The following is a 23,212-nucleotide window of genomic DNA, read 5'->3' on the forward strand; positions in this document are numbered from 1 at the left end:
GATTCATCTTTTAACATGCACGAGAAAGATGTTAAAATTTAACAATAGATTCAATTGGTCGGTTACAATAAGGATGCAGGAACACAAATATTGGTTGAGAAATACATTTGATACATCTCCTCATTGTGATATTTCTTACTTCGAGGTTACAAAGAAGTCATGGGATGATATGAAAGAGAGGAGTTATTAGTTATATGTTACTTATGGACCTCATAGTCAATTATCTTAATAAGGGATTCCCACACTTGCAGACAAGGAGGGCCAAGTGTGTTCCCGTATTGTGGTCTAAAGAATGCTGTACAAACTCTTTTTCACACATTCACGTACTGGTTTGTTCGAAGAATCATATTTTAACATAAACAAAATTAATCTAAACCATTTGAATCTTACTTTTCATAGTTGATCGGTGAATCTTCTGTGAAAACATCGTAAGCATAACATTTGTTTTTGTCACAAACGTAAGCATATCATAAGACTTGGATACTTTGTTGTTTATTGTCACTTTAATTGGTTGGATTCGTTTTGAAAAAAGGTATAAGAATAAGCTACAGTTTATTTTCGAACTAGTCTAACCAACACCTACTTTTTTTTTGTAACTTAATCTGTTGATTCTATAAAAACATCTGGTGGGTATCAAAACACAGGGATATGATGAATCCATGTGAACTCAAAGGTCAAGTTCGTATGAATCATGACTCGTTCATCATCATATCGACTGAGATCGATAATACTATTATTAAAATCAATTTACATTCCTTATGCATGGCTGTCAACCACGTTCGTAACGTGTGTTTTTTTTGGTTATTTTAGGTGGGTACTAGATTTTGACCCACCCTTAAAAGGGCGGGTATATTTTTTGTTTTATTTTATTGTAAAATATTAATTTTCTGTCTCATATTTTTCTTTGTAATGATATTTGTATTTTTCTGTAATCATATGTGTTAAATTTTTAATTGCTATTAGTAAGAGGTTTTGATAATTTGATTGAATTTGTGATGTTGGATACTCTACATGTGCTATCGTTAAAATTATATGGTTTTCATTTTTTTTATTTCATGTATAATTATAATAATGTTATAATTATACATAATAATTTGCCATGACGTTAAATATGAATTTTGTAAATTTTGATCCAGGGCCACGTGAATTGTTAAAAATCGCGACAACGTCTTAATTGGCTTAATTGGTTCAAACGCAGAGGTTGCGGTTGCGGTTGTGGGAGTTTGTGGATGCGGACGGTTGCGGTTTCTAGCGGTTTTAAGAGATTTGTACGATTGGTACTGCGGTTAAAAATTGGTGCGTTTGCGGGTGACTTATGACTGGTTAACTACCAAATGTGGTAACAGTCAAATAATAAATTAACAATATTTACATTTAATATAATTATCCAAATATCAAAAATCATAAAATTATAATAAATATAAAATTTATATTTAGAAAGTTATAATTTTAATTTTTGAAAATTTATTGAAATTTTTTTTATTATAAAATTTTATAATATTAATTAAAATATAATAGATATATTTTAATATTTTCATAATCTCAATTTTAAATTTTTTATTAAATAATTTTACTTTTGTATATATATTGTTTTAAAAAAAAAATTTTACCCTCCAGCTAACGTTTGCGGTTTGAAGCGGTTTGAAGCGGTTTATAGCGATTTGAGTGATTGTTGCAAACCGCCGACAACCGCTACCAACCGCAAAAGCTGCGTTTGGATTTAAATAAATAGTGACAATTTGGATTCTGACCCGCCCTTTTATTTTTTGTTTATTTTTTTTTGAGAAATTTAATTTTTGTATTTGTGTTATTTTTGTAATCATATTTGTTTTTAGTATTAATTTAATTTAATATAATTTTTGGTAACTATATTAAATATGTCAAATTGCATAATTATATGTCATATGTATTTCAAAAATTATTTTTAAACTTTATTTTTAAAATTTGCAACATATTATATTTTCTTAGTAGTTGCCTAACATAATTAGTCAAGAAAAATATTCGTATCCAAAAAATCTGACTCGAAATCGACCCAAAAATCAAAGTTTCATAATCTATTAGATTTGGCATATATACTTGAATGGTTCTTAAAAGATATCCGAAAACCAATATCAAATCCAACACGCACAGAAAACCGAACAAAAGTTTTGAAAAATATTTGAAAGATAATTTTTAATATATTTTGTTAAATATATATATGTAAATGGGTTAATAAGGTCTTCAATAAACATTTAACAAATATTTTTAATCGAATAACCTATTTAAAACCCGTTAAACTAAAACCCGTAGAATATATTTTTATAAATAATACTTCCATAATAATATCAACTGATCATGTTCCTAATTTAATAGAATAGATGGATTAAATAATTTAATTTTCTTATAAAAAAACTATCTAGAAAAATAAAAATTTTAAATAAATAGTGACAATTTGGATTTTGGTTAGATATGGAAGTTTGTTGATTTTAAATTTTGGGGTCACAGGAGTACATATATTTCAGGATAATGAGTTAGATATAGGAGTTGTATATATATTTCACGAAATTTGTTGTCATTTATAAAATTTGTTGCCTTTATAATAGGAGTTTAATTGGTTGTGTAAGGTGGTTACGTAAAATTCTTAATTGAGTTTAGTAGAATAGATTTTTTAATTGAAAAATAGAAGTTTTATATGTTTGTAGTCCTTAAAAATAGGACATTAGTGGTTATGGAACTGGTTTGTTATTGTTGTTTACGTTTTATTTAAAAAGTGGCAATCAAATTTTCCTGAAAAGTAGGATTTTAGAATTGCTAGAACTGCCGTGAAAATTTAATAGTATTGATAAAGTGATATAAGCAGTTTTATGTAGATGATGTATATTTTTTTTAATTGGACTCAACTATTATCAATGGGGCATGTTTCTGTTTTAATAGTATTGATAATTGATACTAGTAGTTAAGACTTGCAGAATCAGGCGATTTGCTCCAATATCTTCTCGTCTCCACGTCTTTTTTGTGATAACATTTCTATCTTTTTGCGTCATGTTTTTTTGTTATAACCAACTTATAGAAATCATGCATCCCTCGTGCAAAATTCTTGTTTCTTTCAATTCTAGTGATATACTGAAATATACTATTTTTAATGGCGATGGTGATTGATCACTACCACGACCAAACCATTAAGAAATGTCACGGTCAACACTAAAAGACGAGACTACTATTGAAAAAACTTGTATAACATTCGATTGTAGTTAAAAAAGATTTTTTTTTAATTATTGTTGTTTCAGTAGCCTTTTTTTTGCGCAACTGTTTCAGACTCAGTAGCCTAAAATAATTAGTCTGGAACTTTTTTTGTCAACCTTATTAATTAATCTGGAACAAACTTTAGTTGATACAGATTTGACAAAAATCATGAACAAAATAATACCAAAAATATATAATCTGAATAAAATAGAGATGTGATAAAGGGTAATATGTCAGCAAACGCGTTGAGTGTCAAATTATCTAAGAATGTTTACACTGGAGTAGATGCGACTTTGTTATTATTTTGGCTGTGAATGTGATCCAGAACAAATGCAGATTTAATGCAGACTATTTAATTTGCAGATAGAACTGCATTAATTACCCATTCATGTTTAAAATGCAGAACTGAATAAAGTAAAAAAAATAAAAACTCCCTTGCATGCAGATTGGTTTTGTTCTTTGATTTCTTGTCCTGCAGATTTTAAGGGAAATGATGCTGGCGAGATGCAGAGGACCAATAAGGGCTTGAGTTTTTTTTTTAATCATTGATTATAAATACTTTTCATTATTGTACTTTATTTATTTAACAAATTAATTGTTCTCTTAGTAGTGAAATCTAGTATTTTTCATTCTTACGTTATAGTAGTAGACATTTTTTATTAAAAATAAAAAATGATAATTATCTTGTGTCTAATCAAATTTTATATTTTCAGGTTGTCTTTACATCAATTAAAAGAATTCAAAAACTCAAGGAGTATTTTTAATTAGTTCATTAAATAAATAAACAAAATATTCTTTTAAAAGTTTTAATATAACCTTCAAAAAAGTTTATAACTGTCATATAAATTAAAATTAAATAAATAAACATAATTTTTTTATTAATAATATTATATTAATAATTAATATTGGTGTATAAGTAGTATGTTTAGAATATATGGTATTTCTAATACTAAATATAATTAATATATTTAGGTATAGAAATTGTATTTCGGATATTCAAGTACCCGTTCGGTTCTCTATTTGGTTCTAATTCGGTTTCGTTTTTTCGGGTACAAAAATATAAGAATCATTCGGTTATTTTTTAACTTTGGTTTCGGGTTCGTTTTTTTTGTTTCGTTCCGGTTTGGTTTTCGGTTCTTGGTTTTTATGCTCATGCCTAATTAATTCTATGGTTCAAAAGGTAAAAAATAACCGAAAATCGAGTAAAGATACAAAAAATAAAAATAAAATAAGAATACTCACTATAATTTTTGTAATTGTGATGAATTTTCATATAATGGACAATTTTACTATAGTTATTGTTATTTTTAACATTATATTTATTACTTATTTATAATAGTTATATTTAATTTGGATATTTAATTTTCATTAAAAATCAACATGTATTAAATTATAATAATTATTAAATTATCTTGTTGTTCGGTTTAATCTGCATTTGTTCTGCATGATCTGCATTTGTTCTGCTTGATCTGCATTTTTGTTTGATCTGTATTTTTTGATCTGCGTCACCCATTCGAAGCCTATGTGTTTGGTTATCTATTTATTATTGTTACCAGCTATGTGTTTGATATGATAAATGTCTTTTCGCTGTAATAAAAATCAAAGAGATTGGCATCGGTGTTAGGTGGGGAGGTGCGGACATCGTGAAATGAGCGATGAATGCAGTCTCTCTCTATCTTCTGTCATCCACGTGACACAATCAATCCCTTAAAAGAAGCTGACAAAATCTTCAACTAATTTTTCACTATTTACTCAAAAGTTCATAATTGTTTGGAGGTTTACCGCGTGGTATAAACAGTATAATATAAAGTCCACTAATACAACATAATATATATAGAATATCATATAGACTTCGAATGTTTGAAACCGCCCCGTTCCGCACTGCAGTTAACAGCAACAAAAATTTCTGCATATACCATACATCTATACATTTTTATAACTGTTAAAACCGCAGCGCAGTTGAATCGCTTGTCCCGTCCCGCTTAAACTGCAGTTACTATTCGGAGCTATAGTTTGAATGGTAATTTAAGCTGATATTTCTTACATTATTGTACAATATTGACGAGATAAACTGACAAAATGCTTTTCTAATAAAGTAATGTTTTGCTTCAGTTGAACTGTTAAAAATGTGAATTCACACATAGTAATAAACCATGGGTAACAACTAACAAGTAACGTTTTGCTTGTATTTCTGTAAAATCCTATAAAATTTGTGGCTAGTGTTAATTAACATAGCAGGATTTCCTAATTTTCCCAATTAGTCCGTATATAATAGTATAGAGTTTATTACACTCCACTTAGAATTGGAAAGTGTTAATGAGAAGATAAGTTAACAAAAGTATAATAATCATGTAGAAACCGTGGTGATAAACGGCAAAAAGAAGTCAAGACACTTCATCATCATGATGATCGATAATCATAAATAATAATTATTTATTTAAATAAATAACACAGAAGAAATCAACATCGCAACGATAACGTTGAAGTAAGCAAAGAAGAGACAGAGAGGACCCCATCGATCACCTTCTCTAGATCGGAATCTCTCTTTTCCCTTACCTTTGGCCCTCCGTGTCTTCCACTTTGGCCTCTTTTGATGGGATCCGCCGCCGAAGTCAATGAGCCCACCACAGCCGGGACAGAGAAGCTCCACCAGCCAGTAAAATTGGAAGAAGAGGAGGAGGAGCAAGTTGTCGAGCTTGAAAGGAAAACGTCGCCGTTTCTTCCTCACGGGAAGAGACCCGACAGTGCAGACGGTAGTACCATCACCACCAACAATAGCTCCTCTTCTAGCTTTTCCGAAGGGATCCCTGATCTCCGGAACGGCGAAGGGGAGCACATCGGGATAGAGAACTTGGAGGTCCCGGAGTCGCCGGTAGTCGGATTCCACGAGGAGCACCACGACGGGAACGTCTTCTTCGACGGAGAAGAAGGTTTGTTGACTTAAACCTCCCGTTGACTTCATGTTTTGACTTTTTAAGCTCTTCTTTTATGTGATATGCTTACAAAGTTGGCTTCTTTTGTGCTGAAATGATTCAAATTAAATTAACATTCATAAAACAAAAAATGATTCAAATCAAATAGGCTATAGTTATTAGCTTAAGCAATGTCAAGGGTTAGATTCTATGTCGCGTTTCTGCTGGTGTGTGAGAATGAGAAGTCCTTGTCATGATTTGTTGTTTGTGGCTGAAGGAATTTGGAAATGTCGCCACTGCGATTGGACTTACAGAGAAGAATCTTTGTTATGTTTTGAGACCAAAGGTCAGTCCTTTTCGTTAGGGGCTTCTTCTTAGACCAAACAACCTTTTCTTAGTTGCAATTCTCTTTAAAGATTAGCGCTTTCCTCTGACATTGATTTGACTTTTAGTGAATAGTTGGTAAAATGTTTCACTTGGTTCAAGTTGGCATCATATATAATTGAGTTTCTGTTTGATTCTTTTTTTTTTTCTGTTAGGCTCTGAGTCAGCTGATGCACATGAGTCAAACACTGCTGACAACTTAAGCGCGGAGAAAAAGGAGCGTGTATCTGAAAACGGTTCGACTTCTGAGGATAACAAAGGACCATCGCGTGAAATCGAAGAAGTACAAGACATTGATTTACCTGAAGAGGTAGTTGTTCAACGCCCTGGTGATGTGATAGAGGAGGAGGTGGACATTGATGATGTTGAAGATTATAATGTGGAGAAAGTGCTGGACAACCAAGAGACGCATGATCTCTTCTGTCCGAACTGCCATTCTTGCATCACCAAAAGGGTTGTCCTCAAGAAAAGAAAACGTAAGATTAGTCATGCTGTGCCGGAAGATCCAAAGCGCGTGAGAGGGCCACACCCGATTGATCCTATTCTTCGTTCCGAGGACAATGAACCATCTCCACCAGGTGGTGATGACAGCTCTACACCCGAATCTTTTTTCTACAAGTGCTTGTCCTGCTTCAGCATATTCATTCCCAAAGGTACATAAGATTCTTTCATATTAGAGATCTAATCCCTATTTGTATATAAATCATGCTTTTTTTATTTTTGGAAAAACAAATTGCAGGGGTGGATTCAAAGCCGGTTGCTCCCAGCGAAAGTGTTGAGAGGTTAAACACTCAGCCAAAGCCTCAAGAGGAAGCTACAGCCCATTCCAACTGGTTTGGTTCAATGTTTGGATCGAAGAAAAAAGAACCACCTGTTCAGCAAGGTATTGTTTGGTCCCGTTGCCAGTCTCATCTCTCGGTTCATATGCAAGACCAAGACAATCTATTCTTTTAGTACTACAAAACGGTGATTCCAGACTGCTAACCATTAGAACTAGTATTGCAATAATGCAATGGCTCTCTTTTATTATACACAATAATGCAGAAGGGGTTGTACTAGACTAGCATTAGGATTAAATTTTATTTATTTTGTGTTGTCAGGTGGAGCAATGCCTAGTATCCCGGAAGCTAGTCTGCCACGTGATAACCCAAGCGTTTTAGGAGAAGAGACGGCAGGTTCTACTGCAAATATCCCATCAAAAGCACCAGCCCTTGTTCAGGATGGTGCAGTACCTTCGGTTCAAGGTAGGGGACATTCTCTTATTCAGTATTTATAAAACAAATAGATCCTGGAATAAAGGAGGAAGGAAGGTGGAATACTGAAATCTCTAATAAAATATAATCCAACTTTACCCTTGGTTCCTAAGCAATAATTTCAATACATTGTGGTGCAGATGTGTCAGAGATCAGTGTCTCTCAAGACAATAAGCCTGTTGATGACACCCTTTTGATTCAAGGTACATATATAATTGAGTAACTCTTAAAAAGTGGAACCCCATGTTTCGTGTCTTGTAGTTGGATTTTTTGAGAAGCAACTCTAATAAAAACAAAACGTGATAGATAGGATAGCCCTACCCAATCATTCTTCTCTTATTTAGCTTTTGCTTTTCTCTCCATTGGACTTGTTAAAAACTCCAACCACTCTTTTTCTTGATACAATGGCAGTTGCAAACTCTAATGACACAAGCAAAGGTGTCAACAGTGGAGCTACTGTTGAAAACGGGAAACAGTTTCTGGTTCCTTCAGCGGATGAGGAGCAAACACAGCAAAAGATCGATAGGGATGATGCTACTAGCGCAGCAGAGGAGAATCACTCGCCAGACAAAGGACGTCTCTCCCCGATTCAACCATCTCGTGACATGAACATATCGAACATAGTTACTAGTGGACCCGATGGAGTAAGAGTAGAAACTATATTTCACACAGAAGGTGTCTCTCATCTGTTTGAAGGAACAGACCCTAGAAAGCCAGATTTTGGTCTGGCCAAAGTAACAGGTGTCTTCTTTGTTTGAAGATTTTATTAGTTAACGTACTTTGTAGTCATTCTCATTCATACCTTTCCGCTTCCGCTTAGGTGTGGTGGACTCAGGTGACGGAGCACCAATTCGTGGAATTGATATTCCACCACTGCCACTGAGTTCGCTGGAAGAAGGGACTCTAACGGAACCGTTAGTGAGACCAGCTGTTGCAGGGCCAGTGGTTGAAGGACGTAAGCTGGAGATCTTGAAAAGCATTGTATATGGAGGTCTGATAGAAGCCATCACAAGCCTCGGTGTTATCTCATCTGCCGCTGGTTCTGGTGCTTCAACATGTAAGTACACACCCCTCAGCCTTACCATTCCATTTCCCTTATGAAACACAACACAAACACTCGTATGTATCATTGTGGTTGCAGTGAACATTTTGGTATTGGGACTTGCAAACTTGTTTGGTGGGCTTATTCTCATTATCCATAACGTGAGTGATCACTTAAATCTTTCCTCATCTTGATTCATAAACTTGGTAATAAACAAAACTTCATTTACAGCTCCAAGAACTTAGAGAGGAGGAACCCATAACAACAGAGGATAACCAGACAAACGTTCAAGAAGAAGGTCGGTACAAGCGACTCCTTGGAAGAAGAGAAAACTTCACGCTCCACGTAACAGTCGCAATCATATCCTTCATAATCACGGGACTACTCCCTCCTATAGTCTACTACTTCTCATTCAGCAAAACACACAACAGAGACTACAAAGTCGCATCAGTCTTCGGGGCGTCTCTGCTATGCATCGTCTTGCTGGCTCTAGCCAAAGCGCACGTGAGGAGCCCGAGAGGGAGCCACCTGAAGAGCGTTCTGAAATACGCGATGATTGCTGTGTCGGTGTCGGGGATATCTTACGTGGTTGGTAACTTTGTGGATCAATTGCTTGAGAAGTACGGATGGTCAGACGGATCCGAGACTCCAGCGGCAGAGATGATGCTTTCACTGTTGGGGAGAAAGGCTGGTAGCTTCGGATACTCATCATCTTACTGAAACTCTCATATTCTACTTTTCGCTTTCACTCTGTGCTTTGAGAGAGCTGTCGTTAGACTTTGTTTGCTTTTTAAAACCAAACCTTTGTTTTTGACTTGTGAGTGTAGAAAGTCGTTTCCAAGTGTACGAAGCGCACAAATAAATTGTTTGCCCTTTTTTCAATTCAGTTTGTTTTTTGCAGTTAACCAAAAAAGGTGTAAAAAGAAGGTTCTACCGAGAATTGAACTCGGGTTACTGGATTCAGAGTCCAATGTCCTAACCGCTAGACCATAGAACCATTTGTTAAAACGACAGATACTGTCTGTAATAAAAGGGTTGTTAGTTCCAACGGCGCGTTTTGACAGTGCTCATGGCTGTATCCAATTGGTTGGGTAGGTAAGATAACCGTCGGATTCAAATTCGAATTAAAGAGAGCCACAGTATCTGAACGGCTCAGATTCGATCTCTCTTTCTTTTCTCCCTCATTTTCACGAAGAAAAGCATCCGCCTTTCCCAGAAACGGCGACGAGAGAAAGAGAGAGGAAGGGGGAAGAGACAGAGTCAGAGTCAGGGCCCGATTTGGTTTCCCTGTAACAAAAAAAAAATCAGTTTTTCATCTCTCAATTTTCTTTCCCTTTTCTCTCTTCTCCAGATTTGTCTAATCGAATCCATTCTCAAAGATTACTGTATCTGTTAATCGGGGTTGAAAGAAAGGAACTTTCATTTCTGAGAAGAGAGATTCTAAAAAAAATAGGGAAGGGGATTTTTTTTTTTGACCTAATTTTTTTTTTTTGAATTTAGGGGATTTTGTTTTTGTTTTTTTTCAATTTTGTGGAAATGGATATGGATAGTATGGAATCGTCGACGAGAAGCGTCCAGAACGATGAGATCCATCACAACGGAACTTTCCACTTCTCTTCCACCAAGAGCCACGGCGGCGGAGGCGCCGCTTCTCCCGCCGTCGTTACCAATATAGTCGGTCCCACGGCGACTAGCGTCTACGAGCTTCTCGAGTGCCCTGTCTGTACCTGTTCTATGTATCCTCCTATCCATCAGGTGATTCTCCCATCTTCTCATCTGTTAATTTGATTCACGATGTTAGATGTGTTCATATCATAGTGTTACAACAAATTGACTCTTAGCAATTACTATGCTAGATTGTGTATAATGTGGTTGTTTGTTGCAGTGTCACAATGGACACACGTTATGTTCTACTTGTAAAGTGAGAGTGCATAACCGTTGTCCCACGTGTAGACAAGAGCTTGGTGATATAAGATGTTTAGCTCTTGAGAAAGTGGCCGAGTCCCTTGAGCTGCCTTGCAAGTTTTACAACCTCGGATGCCCTGAGATTTTTCCTTATTACAGTAAACTGAAGCACGAGTCTCTTTGTAACTTCAGACCTTACGGTTGTCCTTATGCTGGCTCCGAGTGTGGTGTCGTAGGAGACATCCCTTTCCTTGTTTCCCATCTCAGGGATGATCATAAAGTTGACATGCACGCTGGTTCCACTTTCAACCACCGTTATGTCAAGTCTAATCCGCGTGAAGTGGAGAACGCTACTTGGATGCTAACCGTGAGCATATCTCTTGTCTAGTGAACTTGATTATCTTCAATGTGTTGGACATCTCATCTTTGTGTTCCTTGTTTGGGTTTCAGGTGTTTCATTGCTTCGGGCAATACTTTTGCCTCCATTTTGAAGCGTTCCAGCTCGGGATGGGTCCGGTATACATGGCGTTCCTGAGATTCATGGGGGACGAGGAAGAAGCACGGAGCTACAGCTATAGCTTAGAGGTGGGAGGCAGTGGGAGGAAACTAACGTGGGAAGGAACACCAAGAAGCATCAGAGATAGCCACAGGAAAGTAAGAGACAGCAACGACGGTCTCATCATCCAGAGGAACATGGCTCTCTTCTTCTCCGGAGGCGACAGGAAAGAGCTTAAACTTAGAGTCACCGGTAAAATCTGGAAAGAGCAACACAGTCCAGATTCTGGGCTTTTCATGCCAAACCTATCTTCCTGATCGTTCATGCGTTCTCCTTTTTTTTCTCTATCTTTGAGAACGAAAGTTGTATGATGAATACGTTTACACACTTCTTCTTTATCTGTATCTTAAACATATCTTGAATGAATGTGTTTGATCTTATCACACGTTAATAAATCTCGTTTGTTGGAACTAGTTCTAATTCTCAAATCTTAAGATTCATTCATATTTGGAGATGATCGAAGTGGTAAAAGATAATGTGATTACGAGGAATGATTAAACTTGTGATCAGCCTTTCACTGACCTTTATAGTTACTTCAGACGCAAGTAAATCTGTGTTGTAAGAAATGGAGGTGCGGGGATCAAACACCCTGTTTGATAAATTTTGTTTGTTTAGGTTGAAAATCTACCGACTTAAACAATGATCAAGTGTAAGGTAAATATATGATGGTATTCAATTCCAGTAAATTGCTTAAAATTTGTTACTATGTAAGCTTTCAACAAATCTTTTTTCTTATGTCTAACAGATTTCAACAAATCTCGTTTTCCGTCAAGTGTCAACAGGTTTTCACACAAATATTAAAATATCATTTTAAATAAAAGTAGGAAAATATAGAATCCTATTCCTTTTCCTAGAAACAAATCCTAATCTTCTAAAATCAATTAAAATGTTATAAATTTTATAATTTATTTTTAGAGCAGATTTACATATTATTAAACTCAATGATAAATAGGAAAATACTTTTAATAAAGGAAAGTATACGAATTTTGGAAAATCAAGGTATGATTTGTTTTTTTTTCTGGAACCTTCCTTTTTGCGTTTATAGCTTCCCCTATAAATACCTTAGTCTCTGTTTCATTAACAATTACAAATTTCATTCTGATTTACAATCCTCTAGACTAGACTACATCAGAAAACAAAACCTAAGAGCTTAACCAAAACCAATGGCGATTATCTCTGAGATGCAAGAGGAGAAGAGACCCTCGGTGCCGTTCGAAGCAAGTCTTGATCCTTCAAACCCTCTAGGGTTTTTGGAGAAAGCTTTTGACTTTATCGGGAAAGAGAGCGACTTTTTGTTGAAAGAGTCGGCAGAAAAGGATATCGCCACCGCTGTGACGGCCGCCAAGAAGAGGTTGAGTGAAGCAGAGAAGAAGAAGGCGGAGAAGGAGACCGTGAAGCCCATTGAGAAGAAGTCGACGAAGGAGAGCTTGCCTCCGATGGATCCCATGGAGGTGGAGAAGCCAAAGAAGGAAAGCTTGAAGCCCACGGAACCTAAGGAGGAAGCGAAACCGAAACCCATTGGTAAGGCCTTTGATCTTGATTGATGAGTCTTGTAGATTTTATTTGTTTAAATCTTTAAGTTCATATGAACTACTTCTTGTTTTGATACGGTAAACTAACTTCATGTTCCCTTTGGTGCAGTTCCTAACAAAGGCAACGGTCTTGATTTTGAGAAGTACTCATGGACACAGAATCTCCAGGAGGTCACAGTCACCATTCCAATCCCCAGCGGCACCAAGTCACGCTCCGTCACCTGTGAGATCAAGAAGAACCGTCTGAAAGTTGGTCTCAAAGGACAAGATCCCATCGTCGATGGAGAGTTCTTCAATGCTGTCAAGCCAGACGACTGCTTCTGGAACATCGAGGATCAAAAGGTCGTATCGGTGCTCTTGACAAAGCAGGACCAGATGCAGTGGTGGAAGTACTGTGTGAAAGGTGAACCCGAGATTGACACTCAGAAGGTTGAGCCAGAGAGCAGCAAACTGTCTGATTTGGACCCGGAAACTCGGAGCAGCGTGGAGAAGATGATGTTTGATCAGAGGCAGAAGCAGATGGGACTCCCGACGAGTGATGAGATAGAGAAGCAGGATATGATGAAGAAGTTTATGTCTCAGCATCCCGAGATGAACTTCTCTAATGCAAAGTTTAACTGATCTTAATTCCTTGTTCTCTCTTTTTAATTTTTTTTATTTGAACTATCATCTTGTTATGGCTTTAAGATTTAATCTAGCCTTTTGGTTTTGTTGAAGACAGTTGTGATTCGGTTAATAAACCATTCTGGAAAACTTTTATTTGGTTATTGCTTAATTATGTGTTCAAAATTGGTTTGCTTAAAAAGTCTTCTAGGCCAAGTAAAGAGTCTGGTACTGTTAACAAGTACTGAGACAAGAAAGCTCACACCTCGCATATTGGTGGTTCTATATCTACCATGATCAGTTGTCAATCAATGCCTATAAAATAGAAATAAAATGAATTACACAAAGGATATAACGTGCACGGAGACTGCTGCATTCAACACTGATGTTGTAGACAATGGCCATATCACTAAGCGAAAAAACTTCATGTGACAAATGTTGAATGTTGCATGTCTATTCTAGTGTCTACTACAACCACCTACTCCTACTCCAACTACTACTACTACTTAATCTACAAAAGTAGTAATCATCTTGATTATTGTCTACTTAATCTGAACATTAATGTGTATTCTCTTTTTTTTTAACACTAATGTTTATTCTTTACACACAAAAAAAAACAAATGACGCTCGGCCTGTCTACATTACAAAGGCAATAAGGGGAGCCAAAGGTACAGAACTTTTTCATAAGGTATGCTCCAAAATTCACATTTGGCCTCTACTTTTCATCTGTACACTCTCTCTGCTCAATTTCTACTTGCAGGAAAAAAACCTCAATCAAAAAATGAATGCAGAAACTGGGCTAGAGTTTCGGTTCATGCAAGATTGTTCCTACAAGCTCTCTGATGAAACGGTTTGTCTCTGTTTCTGGCTTCTCAAAATTGAGTCTTTCTAGGCAGATGAAAAGGTTGAGTCTTGTTCTGCTGATGCTTGTTAGCAAAAAAAGAAAAAGAAAAAACTAAACTTTATACTCAGAGAGTATAACTTGAAGGAAACAAAGTTTGGAGTTGTGATCTTTGTACTCTTTTGGTCTGTTTTAGCTCATGTTGTGTTGATCTTTCTTTCTTATGATTTTGGAGAAGAGAGTGACCTTTTCAAAGCCCCTGAGCTGACTGTTGAAGAGCCAATGCTAGCCGTTGATCCTCTCTCTCTAGAAATAGTTGAACTCATTCAGCGATCTCGGTTCGTTGCAACCATATGTATCCCAGTGTACCGTTTTGTTGGAAACTGATTTATAGGTTTTTTTTGGTGTATGGTTGCAGTATGCTTTTGCAGGAAGGCTCTTGCAGACAATCAACCAAGGATCACAGGAAGGTTTACAAAAAACAGAGGTCAGAAATGAGGACTATTAGTTTAGATCCTAAAGATGAGCAAGAAGAATAGTTTGGTAATGCAATGTCTTCAGAACTATACGGGTGGGTTTGTCTGAATAAGCATAAGGAGTAAGGGTTAGGAAGAGAAACAACTTGTAGTGTAGGTTACTCAAGTGATATGCTGATTATATATTAGATCTTGTGATGCTCTGTCTCTAAAAAGTCTAACTGTATATATATATATATATAATATAAGCGGTTTGATATTCGTTCTATAGCTTGAGCATATATCTAATAATAGTTGACGTATTTAGCTTTTGTCATTTGAAGAATGATTATGAATGTACAAACTACAAAGGGATAAGATTTTGAAAACATAGAAAACGAGATGCGTGGTGTACGCCAAATTGCTATGCAAGGATTATGAGCCTAGGAGATGAGGAAAGCAGGATTGTCCTCATCGCCAAGACCACCAATGTAGCTGTGGGAGACTACAAAGAACAGTTTATCAAAACAAATACTATAGAGAATTGATTATTAGACACATAATATGGATACTAGATTTTGATCTGCGCTTTAAAAGCGCGAGTTTTTCTTTGGATTATATACAAAATTTGTGAATTGATATTTTGAAAATATTGTAAATTATTATGTTACAAAATCATATGATATCAAAAAGATAATTTATTTAAACTATATAATTCATGAATTAGTTTATTTAAGATTTTGTATGTATTTTTTTTGTTCAAATATATGTATACTCTTATATAACTCTCTCTTAGGTATGAGCATTTTACCAAACCTGTAAGTTGTTAAAATGCTTTGATGAAAATACTAATTTGTTATATTTTTGTGATGAAAACACGGACTCATTTAAATAATAGATATCTAATATATGGTTCATTAAAGTCTTGTTATATGAGGTATAATGTTGGTTTATAATAATTTCATACCATCATTCGATACAAACATATTATATAAACATTACTAATAGAAACAATGGTTCATACAAAACCTACGCACATATTTAAAAGGCTATAGGTCGACAGTTTAGATTATAATATTTAAAGTCAATAAACAGTAATATGTTTTATTTAAATGTAGGAGATTTTTATTTGGTTGCTATAAAATAGGTTGCTTATAAAATTTAGTTATATATAATAGGTTGGACTAAAAAATGAAAGAGTACAACAACCTTATTTAAGTAGATTTTTTTAAAATGTTTCTCTTTTAATAGTATAGATGTGCAAAGTAGAATCCCTTTTTTCATATTGAAGCAGTAGCAGTGTCCTAAGCGCATTCATTACGCGTTGGATGATTGTATAGCGCCTAGCCGTATAGGCGTACGTCTAAACGGGTATATACGGATATATACTTTTACATGAATATATGTATAAGATTAATATATATACATTATTTTTGAAAAAAAAATGAGCATAAATATATTTTAAATCCAATTTTATGTATAAGTATATAGTTTTACATATATAAATAGTTTTAAATTATAAATTAAAGTCATTTTAAATATATAAAGATGATAAATGTAAAATGATTTTGCAACAATTATACTAATATCTACAACCATATAAATACATAAAATAAGTAAAAATAATATAAATAATAACATTAATAAAATATAATAATAATATTAATAGTTTATTTTTTGAATATTAATGCTTAAAATCCGTTTAGGCGTCCGCATAAACCGCATAATGTCCGCCTAAACACTGTTATTCGCCCGAATTATATAACTACGCATAAAACACTGTATAACATAAAAACAGTACAGTTGGCTACCGTATAGTGCATAAACGCCGCCTAAGCGGGCGTATAGACCGTATTTTAGAACACCGAGTACTAGTAAATTTGATTTAAAATAGTTTATTTTAATAATTGCATTTTAATTATACTACAATTATAGTTTATAGTAACTTTTTTTGGCAAATAGTTTATAGTAACTTGAATCTTATCCATCTGGTGTACTTAGATTCTACTGGAGAAGCTTTTAACTTGAGAAAAAGATTCCAATCAATATTTTTCAAACTTTGAATCTCATCGCTAAAATATTTCTATAAATAAGGAAAATCTCCAAAAAAACATTTTATAGTTCTAGTAACTTGGAATCTTATCCATTTATTACTATACAATTAGATCTGATAGAAGAATCTTATCAAATTCTGAATCTCAACCCTAGATTATTAAAGCCATTTTAAAAATATAAAGATGATAAATTTAAAATGATTTTGCAACAATTATACTAATATCTACAATCATATAAATACATAAAATAAGTAAAAATAATATAAATAATAACATTAATAAAATATAATAAAATATAATAATAATATTAATAGTTTTTTTGAATATTAATGCTTAAAATCCGTTTAGGCATCCGCATAGACCGCATAATGTTTGCCTAAACACTGTTATTCACCCGAATGATATAACTCCGCATAAAACACTGTATAACATAAAAATAATACAGTTGGCTACCGTATAGCGCATAAACGCCGCCTAGACGGGTGTATAAACCATATTTTAGAACACTGAATACTAGTAAATTTGATCTAAAATAGTTTATTTTAATAATTGCATTTTAATTGTACTACAATTATAGTTTATAGTAACTTTTTTTGGCAAATAGTTTTATAGTAACTTGAATCTTATCCATCTGGTGTACTTAGATTCTACTAGAGAAGCTTTTAACTTGAAAAAAAGATTCCAATCAATATTTTTCAAACTTTGAATCTCATCCCTAAAATATTTCTATAAATAAGGAAAATCTCCAAAAAAAACATTTTATAGTTTTAGTAACTTGAAATCTTATCCATTTATTACTATACAATTAGATCTGATAGAAGAATCTTATCAAATTTTGAATCTCATCCCTAAAATATTTTTATAAATATGGCCAATATCCAAAAAAACATTTATAGTTTTTAGTAACTTGGAATCTTATCCATTTATTACTATACAATAACTGAGAAAAGCTTCCAGTCAAGATTTTTTAGATTCTGTTTTTTTTCAGGAATTTAAAACAAATTTCATCATTGATCTTATTTGATAAATTTATTTTTATTATGATGAATTGTTTGGCTAAATTTTATTGGTTAGCTGAGTTATTAAGTAAATTTGTTCAATTTAGCATATTCTTCATTTATGGATTAAGATACAATCATACAACTGTGGCTCTTAGTCTTACTAAACAATTGAATATATCCAATTTGTATATTATCTTACTAATAATGGCAAGTGTAGAAAAAGACAAAACTATCCTCTCTCCATTTAACACCAATTACTTTTCACCTTCCAACAGATAACCATTAAAAACTCAAAAGCAAAAATCATATTCCTTGAATATTCTCTGAACTACGAATAACACAAATGTATAAATGATTAAAAAATAATTTCACCAACAGCAACTGAGGGTATATGCGTCAATAAACAGAACATCCTATAGGCCGACATGTGTAGATTAGCTTAGATCAAGTACCTTTGTCCAATCAGATTACATTTAGATGCGTCCTTCCTTGTATAAGAAGAATCTGTGAGAGCTAAGTCTGATTATGTTAAAGAATATTTTGAGGGAAGTGATAGTTGGTTGCGCCCTTCCTTCTTTTCTTTGCCGTGATCGTCACTTTCTCTGTGTGTGGTTTCTCTTGTCTGCTGCTCTGGAAATGATGAACGCTGACGAGACAAAGAACGTGGAGAGCGACTACATCAAGATGCACCACATGCACGGTGAGCTTTTGGAGAGTCAGTGTAGCTCGACGCTCGTTAAGCACATCAAAGCTCCTCTTCATCTCGTAAGCTTGTTTTGTTTTCTTCTTGATTTCTCTCTCTCTCTCTCTCCGGTTATGACCAGATCCAGATGTTCCCATCTATTAGCAATACGAACTGAGGTGTCAATGGTTTGGTTGTTTGTTTTTCGGTGAAAAGGTGTGGTCACTTGTGAGAAGATTCGATCAACCACAAAAATACAAACCGTTTATTAGTGGGTGTGTGGTCAAAGACAAGAAGCTGGAGATTGGTTCAGTAAGAGAAGTAGATGTGAGATCTGGACTACCCGCTACTAAAAGCACCGAGATATTAGAGTTTCTCGACGACAACCAACATGTCCTCAGCATCAGAATCGTCGGTGGCGATCACAGACTCAAGGTAAAAAGTCTTGAAAACGTGACGATATTTTTCTTTTATAAACCTAATCTGTTGTTTTTGTTTGGTCTTATCTAAAACCAGAACTATTCTTCAGTCATTTCGTTACATCCGGAGACCATAGAAGCAAAAGCAGGGACATTGGTCATAGAGTCGTTTGTGGTGGACGTGCCTGAGGGTAACACAAAGGAAGAAACTTGCTTCTTCGTGGAGGCTCTGATTCAATGCAATCTCAAATCTTTAGCATATGTTTCTGAGAGTCTTGAAGCAGAATCTATAGCCCAAATGGTATGATGACGACTCTAAGAATAATCTTTCAAAGGCAAATAGTATGGAGAAGCTTCCCAAATGGGAAGGAGTCATTTTCATATTCAAGAAGATGATCAATTCGTTCTTTTACGTATAGTGATGTCATTTAGTCTATGCTTTTCTCTGTTTTCTGAATTTCCGTTAATTTTATAATTTGGAATAATTAATTATTTCTGGAATTCTGCAAAATGCCATTTGATCATCTTTTCATAATAAAATGTAGATACATAATGTTTTATGTTTCATGACAAATACAATAAAAATTAGATACTTCATGAAGATATTTTTAAAAAAAATTCATTTGGTACTTTTTAGTGTTTTCTTGTAAATTTAAACAATTTACATAGTGACAAAATAAAATCTTCAACTTAGATCGTTTTGTCGACCATAGTCAAAAGTATATTAGCTATTTTGAGTAAAGAAGATCAACTGACAGGAGGAGGCAATGGACAATGGACATTTCAAAAGTATATTTTGTCGTTTCCCTCTTCATTTGTTGCTGTTGTAATTTCTATAAACCAATGGACATTTTTGACCAAAAAAAAACCAATGGACATTTTGTTGGAAGTCAATTATGGATTTATGGTAATGGAGCTTTGTGGGGTTACCATTTTGTTGTTTAAATTTGTAGACAGCATTGTTCTAAAATACGCTATTCGCTCTCTTTGCGGTGACGTAGTGCCTAACGCCTAACTGCTTAACTGTATACTCGGACGCCTGAACGGACCTATGCAGATATATACTTTAATATATAATATTATATTTAGTTATATAATATTACTATTTATCTATATAAATATACTTATAAGTTATAACTAGTATCGTAATCAAATATTATGTACACTAAAATAATATAAGAGTTTTGAATAAATATATATGCTAGAAATGCAAACACAAAATTAATAATATTTTAGAATTTTAGAATAAAAATAGTTCTTTTATAGAATCAATATAGTTAAAATAGTTATAATAGTTATAATGTGAATAAATATAAATAAAATAAAACAATTTCTAATTTTAAAAATTTAAAGAAATAAAGCAAATCAAAATGAGAGCAAAAGACTAGGTTTTTTTTTATGGCTACAGAACCAGAGAAAACTATGAACTGGCTGTGAATTATGAGTTAGGACTTTCTGTTTTATTTTAAAACTTTCGTTACAGTTTTAGTGTATATGATAAACTTCATAACTTTAATAAGTAAACATAAGCGCATACAGTTCCAAAATAACAGAGGCACATATACAGTGACAATATGCGGAGTACGCGGACTATGCGGCCGAATATACACCCAGACTTTAACAAACAGCATAACATGCCGCACATGATGTTTTCGGTACGTTAAGTAGCCGCGTAAGTGTATACGGGCATATTTTAGAACATTGGTAGAGAGTTTTGACTGGTTGAAGTATGCCCAAGATCAGTTTAATATTGTTAGTGGGCTCAATATTATTAAGGGCCTTTGGACAAAAAAAATATCTTAGGACCCTATAATTAATTAGTATTGTATCTAAGAACTTTTTGACTAAAACATTAAAACCTGCACACATTTATGTTTGTATATTTTAACTAGAGAAGTAGAAATGTGTGTTTTTATTCTATCCAAATCTTGATCAAATATGCAAATCTTTGGAATCAAGATCTCTAATATTACTAGCAATGTTCCAAAATACGCCAATGTGAGGATGCCTATACGGTGCGTATACAATATGCGGCTACTTAACGTACCGAAAACATGCGGCATGTTATGCTGTTTGTTAAAGTTCGGGTGTATATTCGGCCGCATAGTCCGCGTACTCCGCATATTGTCACTGTATATGCGCCTCTGTGTTTTTTTGGAACTGTATGCGCTTATGTTTACTTATTAAAGTTATGAAATTTATCATATACACTAAAACTGTAACTAAAATTTTAAAATAAAATAGAAAACCCTAACTCATAATTCATGGTTTACTTATTAAAGTTATGAAATTTATCATATACACTAAAACTGTAACTTAAGTTTTAAAATAAAATAGAAAACCCTAACTCATAATTCACGGTCAGTTCATAGTTTTTTCTGGTTCTCTAGCCACAAAAAAACCTAGTCTTTTGCTCTCACTTTGATTTGCTTTATTTCTTTAAATTTTTAAAATTAGAAATTGTTTTATTTTATTTATATTTATTCACATTATAACTATTTTAACTATATTGATTCTATAAAAGAACTATTTTTATTCTAAAATTCTAAAATATTATTAATTTTGTGCTTGCATTTCTAGCATATATATTATTCAAAACTCTTATATTATTTTAGTATACATAATATTTGATTATAATACTAGTTATAACTTATAAGTATATTTATATACATAAATAGTAATATTATATAACTAAATATAATATTATACATTAAAGTATATATCTGCATAGGTCTGTTTAGACGTCCGCGTATACAGTTTGGTGTTAGGCACTACGTCACCACATAAAGACCGAATAGCGTATTTTAGAACAATGATTACTAGAGTTAGAGCAGGCTCATACACTGACTGCCTTCCCTATTAAACCACCTCTGAAGTATAACCTTTGTTTTTTTCCTCTTGTTTTTATTGTTAGCGTTATTTCATTCAATTTGATCGTTATTTCAACGTTCATTTTCATAAGAAAATAGCTAAACAAGAAACTAGGAAATTATTCTTAGAAAGAAAAATTCTTCATATTTCACTCAATATGGTTTCTAGATACAATATATAGTAATTGAAATAGTGACCTTGTTCAGTTTTCTGACCAACTTTTTCTTACTAATTAATAATAGTTAGTAATGTGATTAAATGAAATGATAATGATATCAGTGCATCACTACTTCAAATATTTTCATTTTTCGCTTTTGTTAATACTTACACGTTTAGCACAATAGCACTACTCATGAAATGATATCTGCAAATCGCCCTCTTATCAGAAGTTTTACAAAATGTGATTAGTGGAGACATGAGATGCCTATGGAGGTAAACTGGAAGAGTCTGTAAAAAATGTAGACATTTAATTTTATTTCTACAACCTTCTTTTGAAATTATCATGCTTTAGCTTAAAATTGAATCTAAAACCAAAACATTATAAAAAAAAATATTTTTAGGATTCAATTTTTCTAGAGTTTTTATTCAGTGTTTTAGAAAAATCTACAGAAATACAAATTCAAAACCACCACTAAAAATCTAAAGCATAAATTTTAAAACAAGAAATATAGAGCCACAGCTCCAACCAGTCAAACTTTATAACAGTAAATGTGGTTACTGGGATTATGTAGTCTATAGCCTATTGTTCTCTATATATTCTAATAGTGATCATTAATCAAGAATCAATCTGAGATGAGAAATGGAATCTCTAGTTGCTTGTTCGGTTATTTTCAAAATAGTTTAGAGTTTTTAGTTGGATGGATCACATGGGCACGAAGCAGATATCCGAAAAATTTGTAGCATCCGTGATCCGTTTTATCCCATACAAATATCTATATTTCTGATTTGATTTGATCCAGATTTTTTAAATATTCGCGGATTATTCTATTCGTTCCGCCAATTATATTAAAAATGAAAAAAATATAACATTAAAATTAAATAAAATATTTTAAAATATCAATTTAAATTTAAATAATAATATCATACTAATAAACTAACACAAATTTTAACATAAATTATAAAGCAAAATCTATATTAACAAGCTTAATAAGAAAACTCATATGTTACATTTGACTTAGTATAAAAATTAAATTGGATATGCAATAACCCAAAACAAAATTTTGAAAAAAAAACAAATTAAAACAAAAAATTAACCAAATTTTATCATAAAATATGTATACATATAATAGTTTGCAATAACTAGTAATATACGGTTTGAATCGGGATATCCAGATTTTTTACAATAATATTTATGATTTGTTTCATTTTTTATAGATATCACATTTTACTATTTTCTTTGATTCAATTTTTTACGGATATTCAAAATTTTTGGATCAAATCGAAATGAATAATGATCGTATTAAATTTAACAAATAATTTG

At 33.3% G+C, this 23,212-nt stretch overlaps 4 protein-coding genes and 1 non-coding gene across 6 annotated transcripts; 4 read left to right on the forward strand and 1 right to left on the reverse strand.

Moving 5' to 3' along the window:
• Positions 1–5,668: 5,668 nt before the first annotated feature.
• On the forward strand, positions 5,669–9,695 carry LOC106440825 (membrane protein of ER body-like protein). 2 transcript variants are annotated; one of them, XM_013882585.3, is made up of 10 exons: positions 5,669–6,152; positions 6,412–6,480; positions 6,674–7,171; positions 7,258–7,401; positions 7,619–7,762; positions 7,912–7,974; positions 8,183–8,512; positions 8,592–8,828; positions 8,913–8,974; positions 9,045–9,695. In XM_013882585.3, the coding sequence occupies exons 1-10, from the start codon at positions 5,816–5,818 to the stop codon at positions 9,531–9,533; spliced, it is 2,373 nt and encodes a 790-aa protein (XP_013738039.2). In that variant the 5' UTR covers positions 5,669–5,815; the 3' UTR covers positions 9,534–9,695. The 2 variants fall into 2 exon arrangements, with proteins under 2 accessions (XP_013738039.2, XP_013738041.2); XM_013882587.3 differs by lacking the exon at positions 6,412–6,480 and having other exon boundaries at positions 5,670–6,152.
• Positions 9,696–9,738: 43 nt separating this feature from the next.
• TRNAQ-CUG lies at positions 9,739–9,810 on the reverse strand. Its single transcript has one exon. It is a non-coding gene; the product is annotated as a tRNA-Gln (tRNA).
• A 153-nt stretch (positions 9,811–9,963) lies between these two features.
• Positions 9,964–11,687, forward strand: LOC106440824 (E3 ubiquitin-protein ligase SINAT4). The gene is made up of 3 exons (XM_013882584.3): positions 9,964–10,568; positions 10,699–11,085; positions 11,169–11,687. The coding sequence occupies exons 1-3, from the start codon at positions 10,350–10,352 to the stop codon at positions 11,529–11,531; spliced, it is 969 nt and encodes a 322-aa protein (XP_013738038.1). The 5' UTR covers positions 9,964–10,349; the 3' UTR covers positions 11,532–11,687.
• A 649-nt stretch (positions 11,688–12,336) lies between these two features.
• LOC106444612 (protein BOBBER 2-like) lies at positions 12,337–14,810 on the forward strand. Its single transcript, XM_013886069.3, has 2 exons — positions 12,337–12,795; positions 12,916–14,810. Exons 1-2 carry the CDS (start codon positions 12,438–12,440, stop codon positions 13,425–13,427), a joined length of 870 nt encoding a protein of 289 aa, XP_013741523.2. The 5' UTR covers positions 12,337–12,437; the 3' UTR covers positions 13,428–14,810.
• A 1,533-nt stretch (positions 14,811–16,343) lies between these two features.
• Positions 16,344–20,013, forward strand: LOC106444611 (abscisic acid receptor PYL10). The gene is made up of 3 exons (XM_013886068.3): positions 16,344–18,525; positions 18,659–18,877; positions 18,959–20,013. Exons 1-3 carry the CDS (start codon positions 18,286–18,288, stop codon positions 19,166–19,168), a joined length of 669 nt encoding a protein of 222 aa, XP_013741522.2. The 5' UTR covers positions 16,344–18,285; the 3' UTR covers positions 19,169–20,013.
• The last annotated feature ends 3,199 nt before the right edge of the window (positions 20,014–23,212 follow it).

This window comes from Brassica napus, chromosome A1, assembly GCF_020379485.1.
Source record: "Brassica napus cultivar Da-Ae chromosome A1, Da-Ae, whole genome shotgun sequence".
Classification (NCBI taxonomy): Eukaryota; Viridiplantae; Streptophyta; class Magnoliopsida; order Brassicales; family Brassicaceae; genus Brassica; species Brassica napus.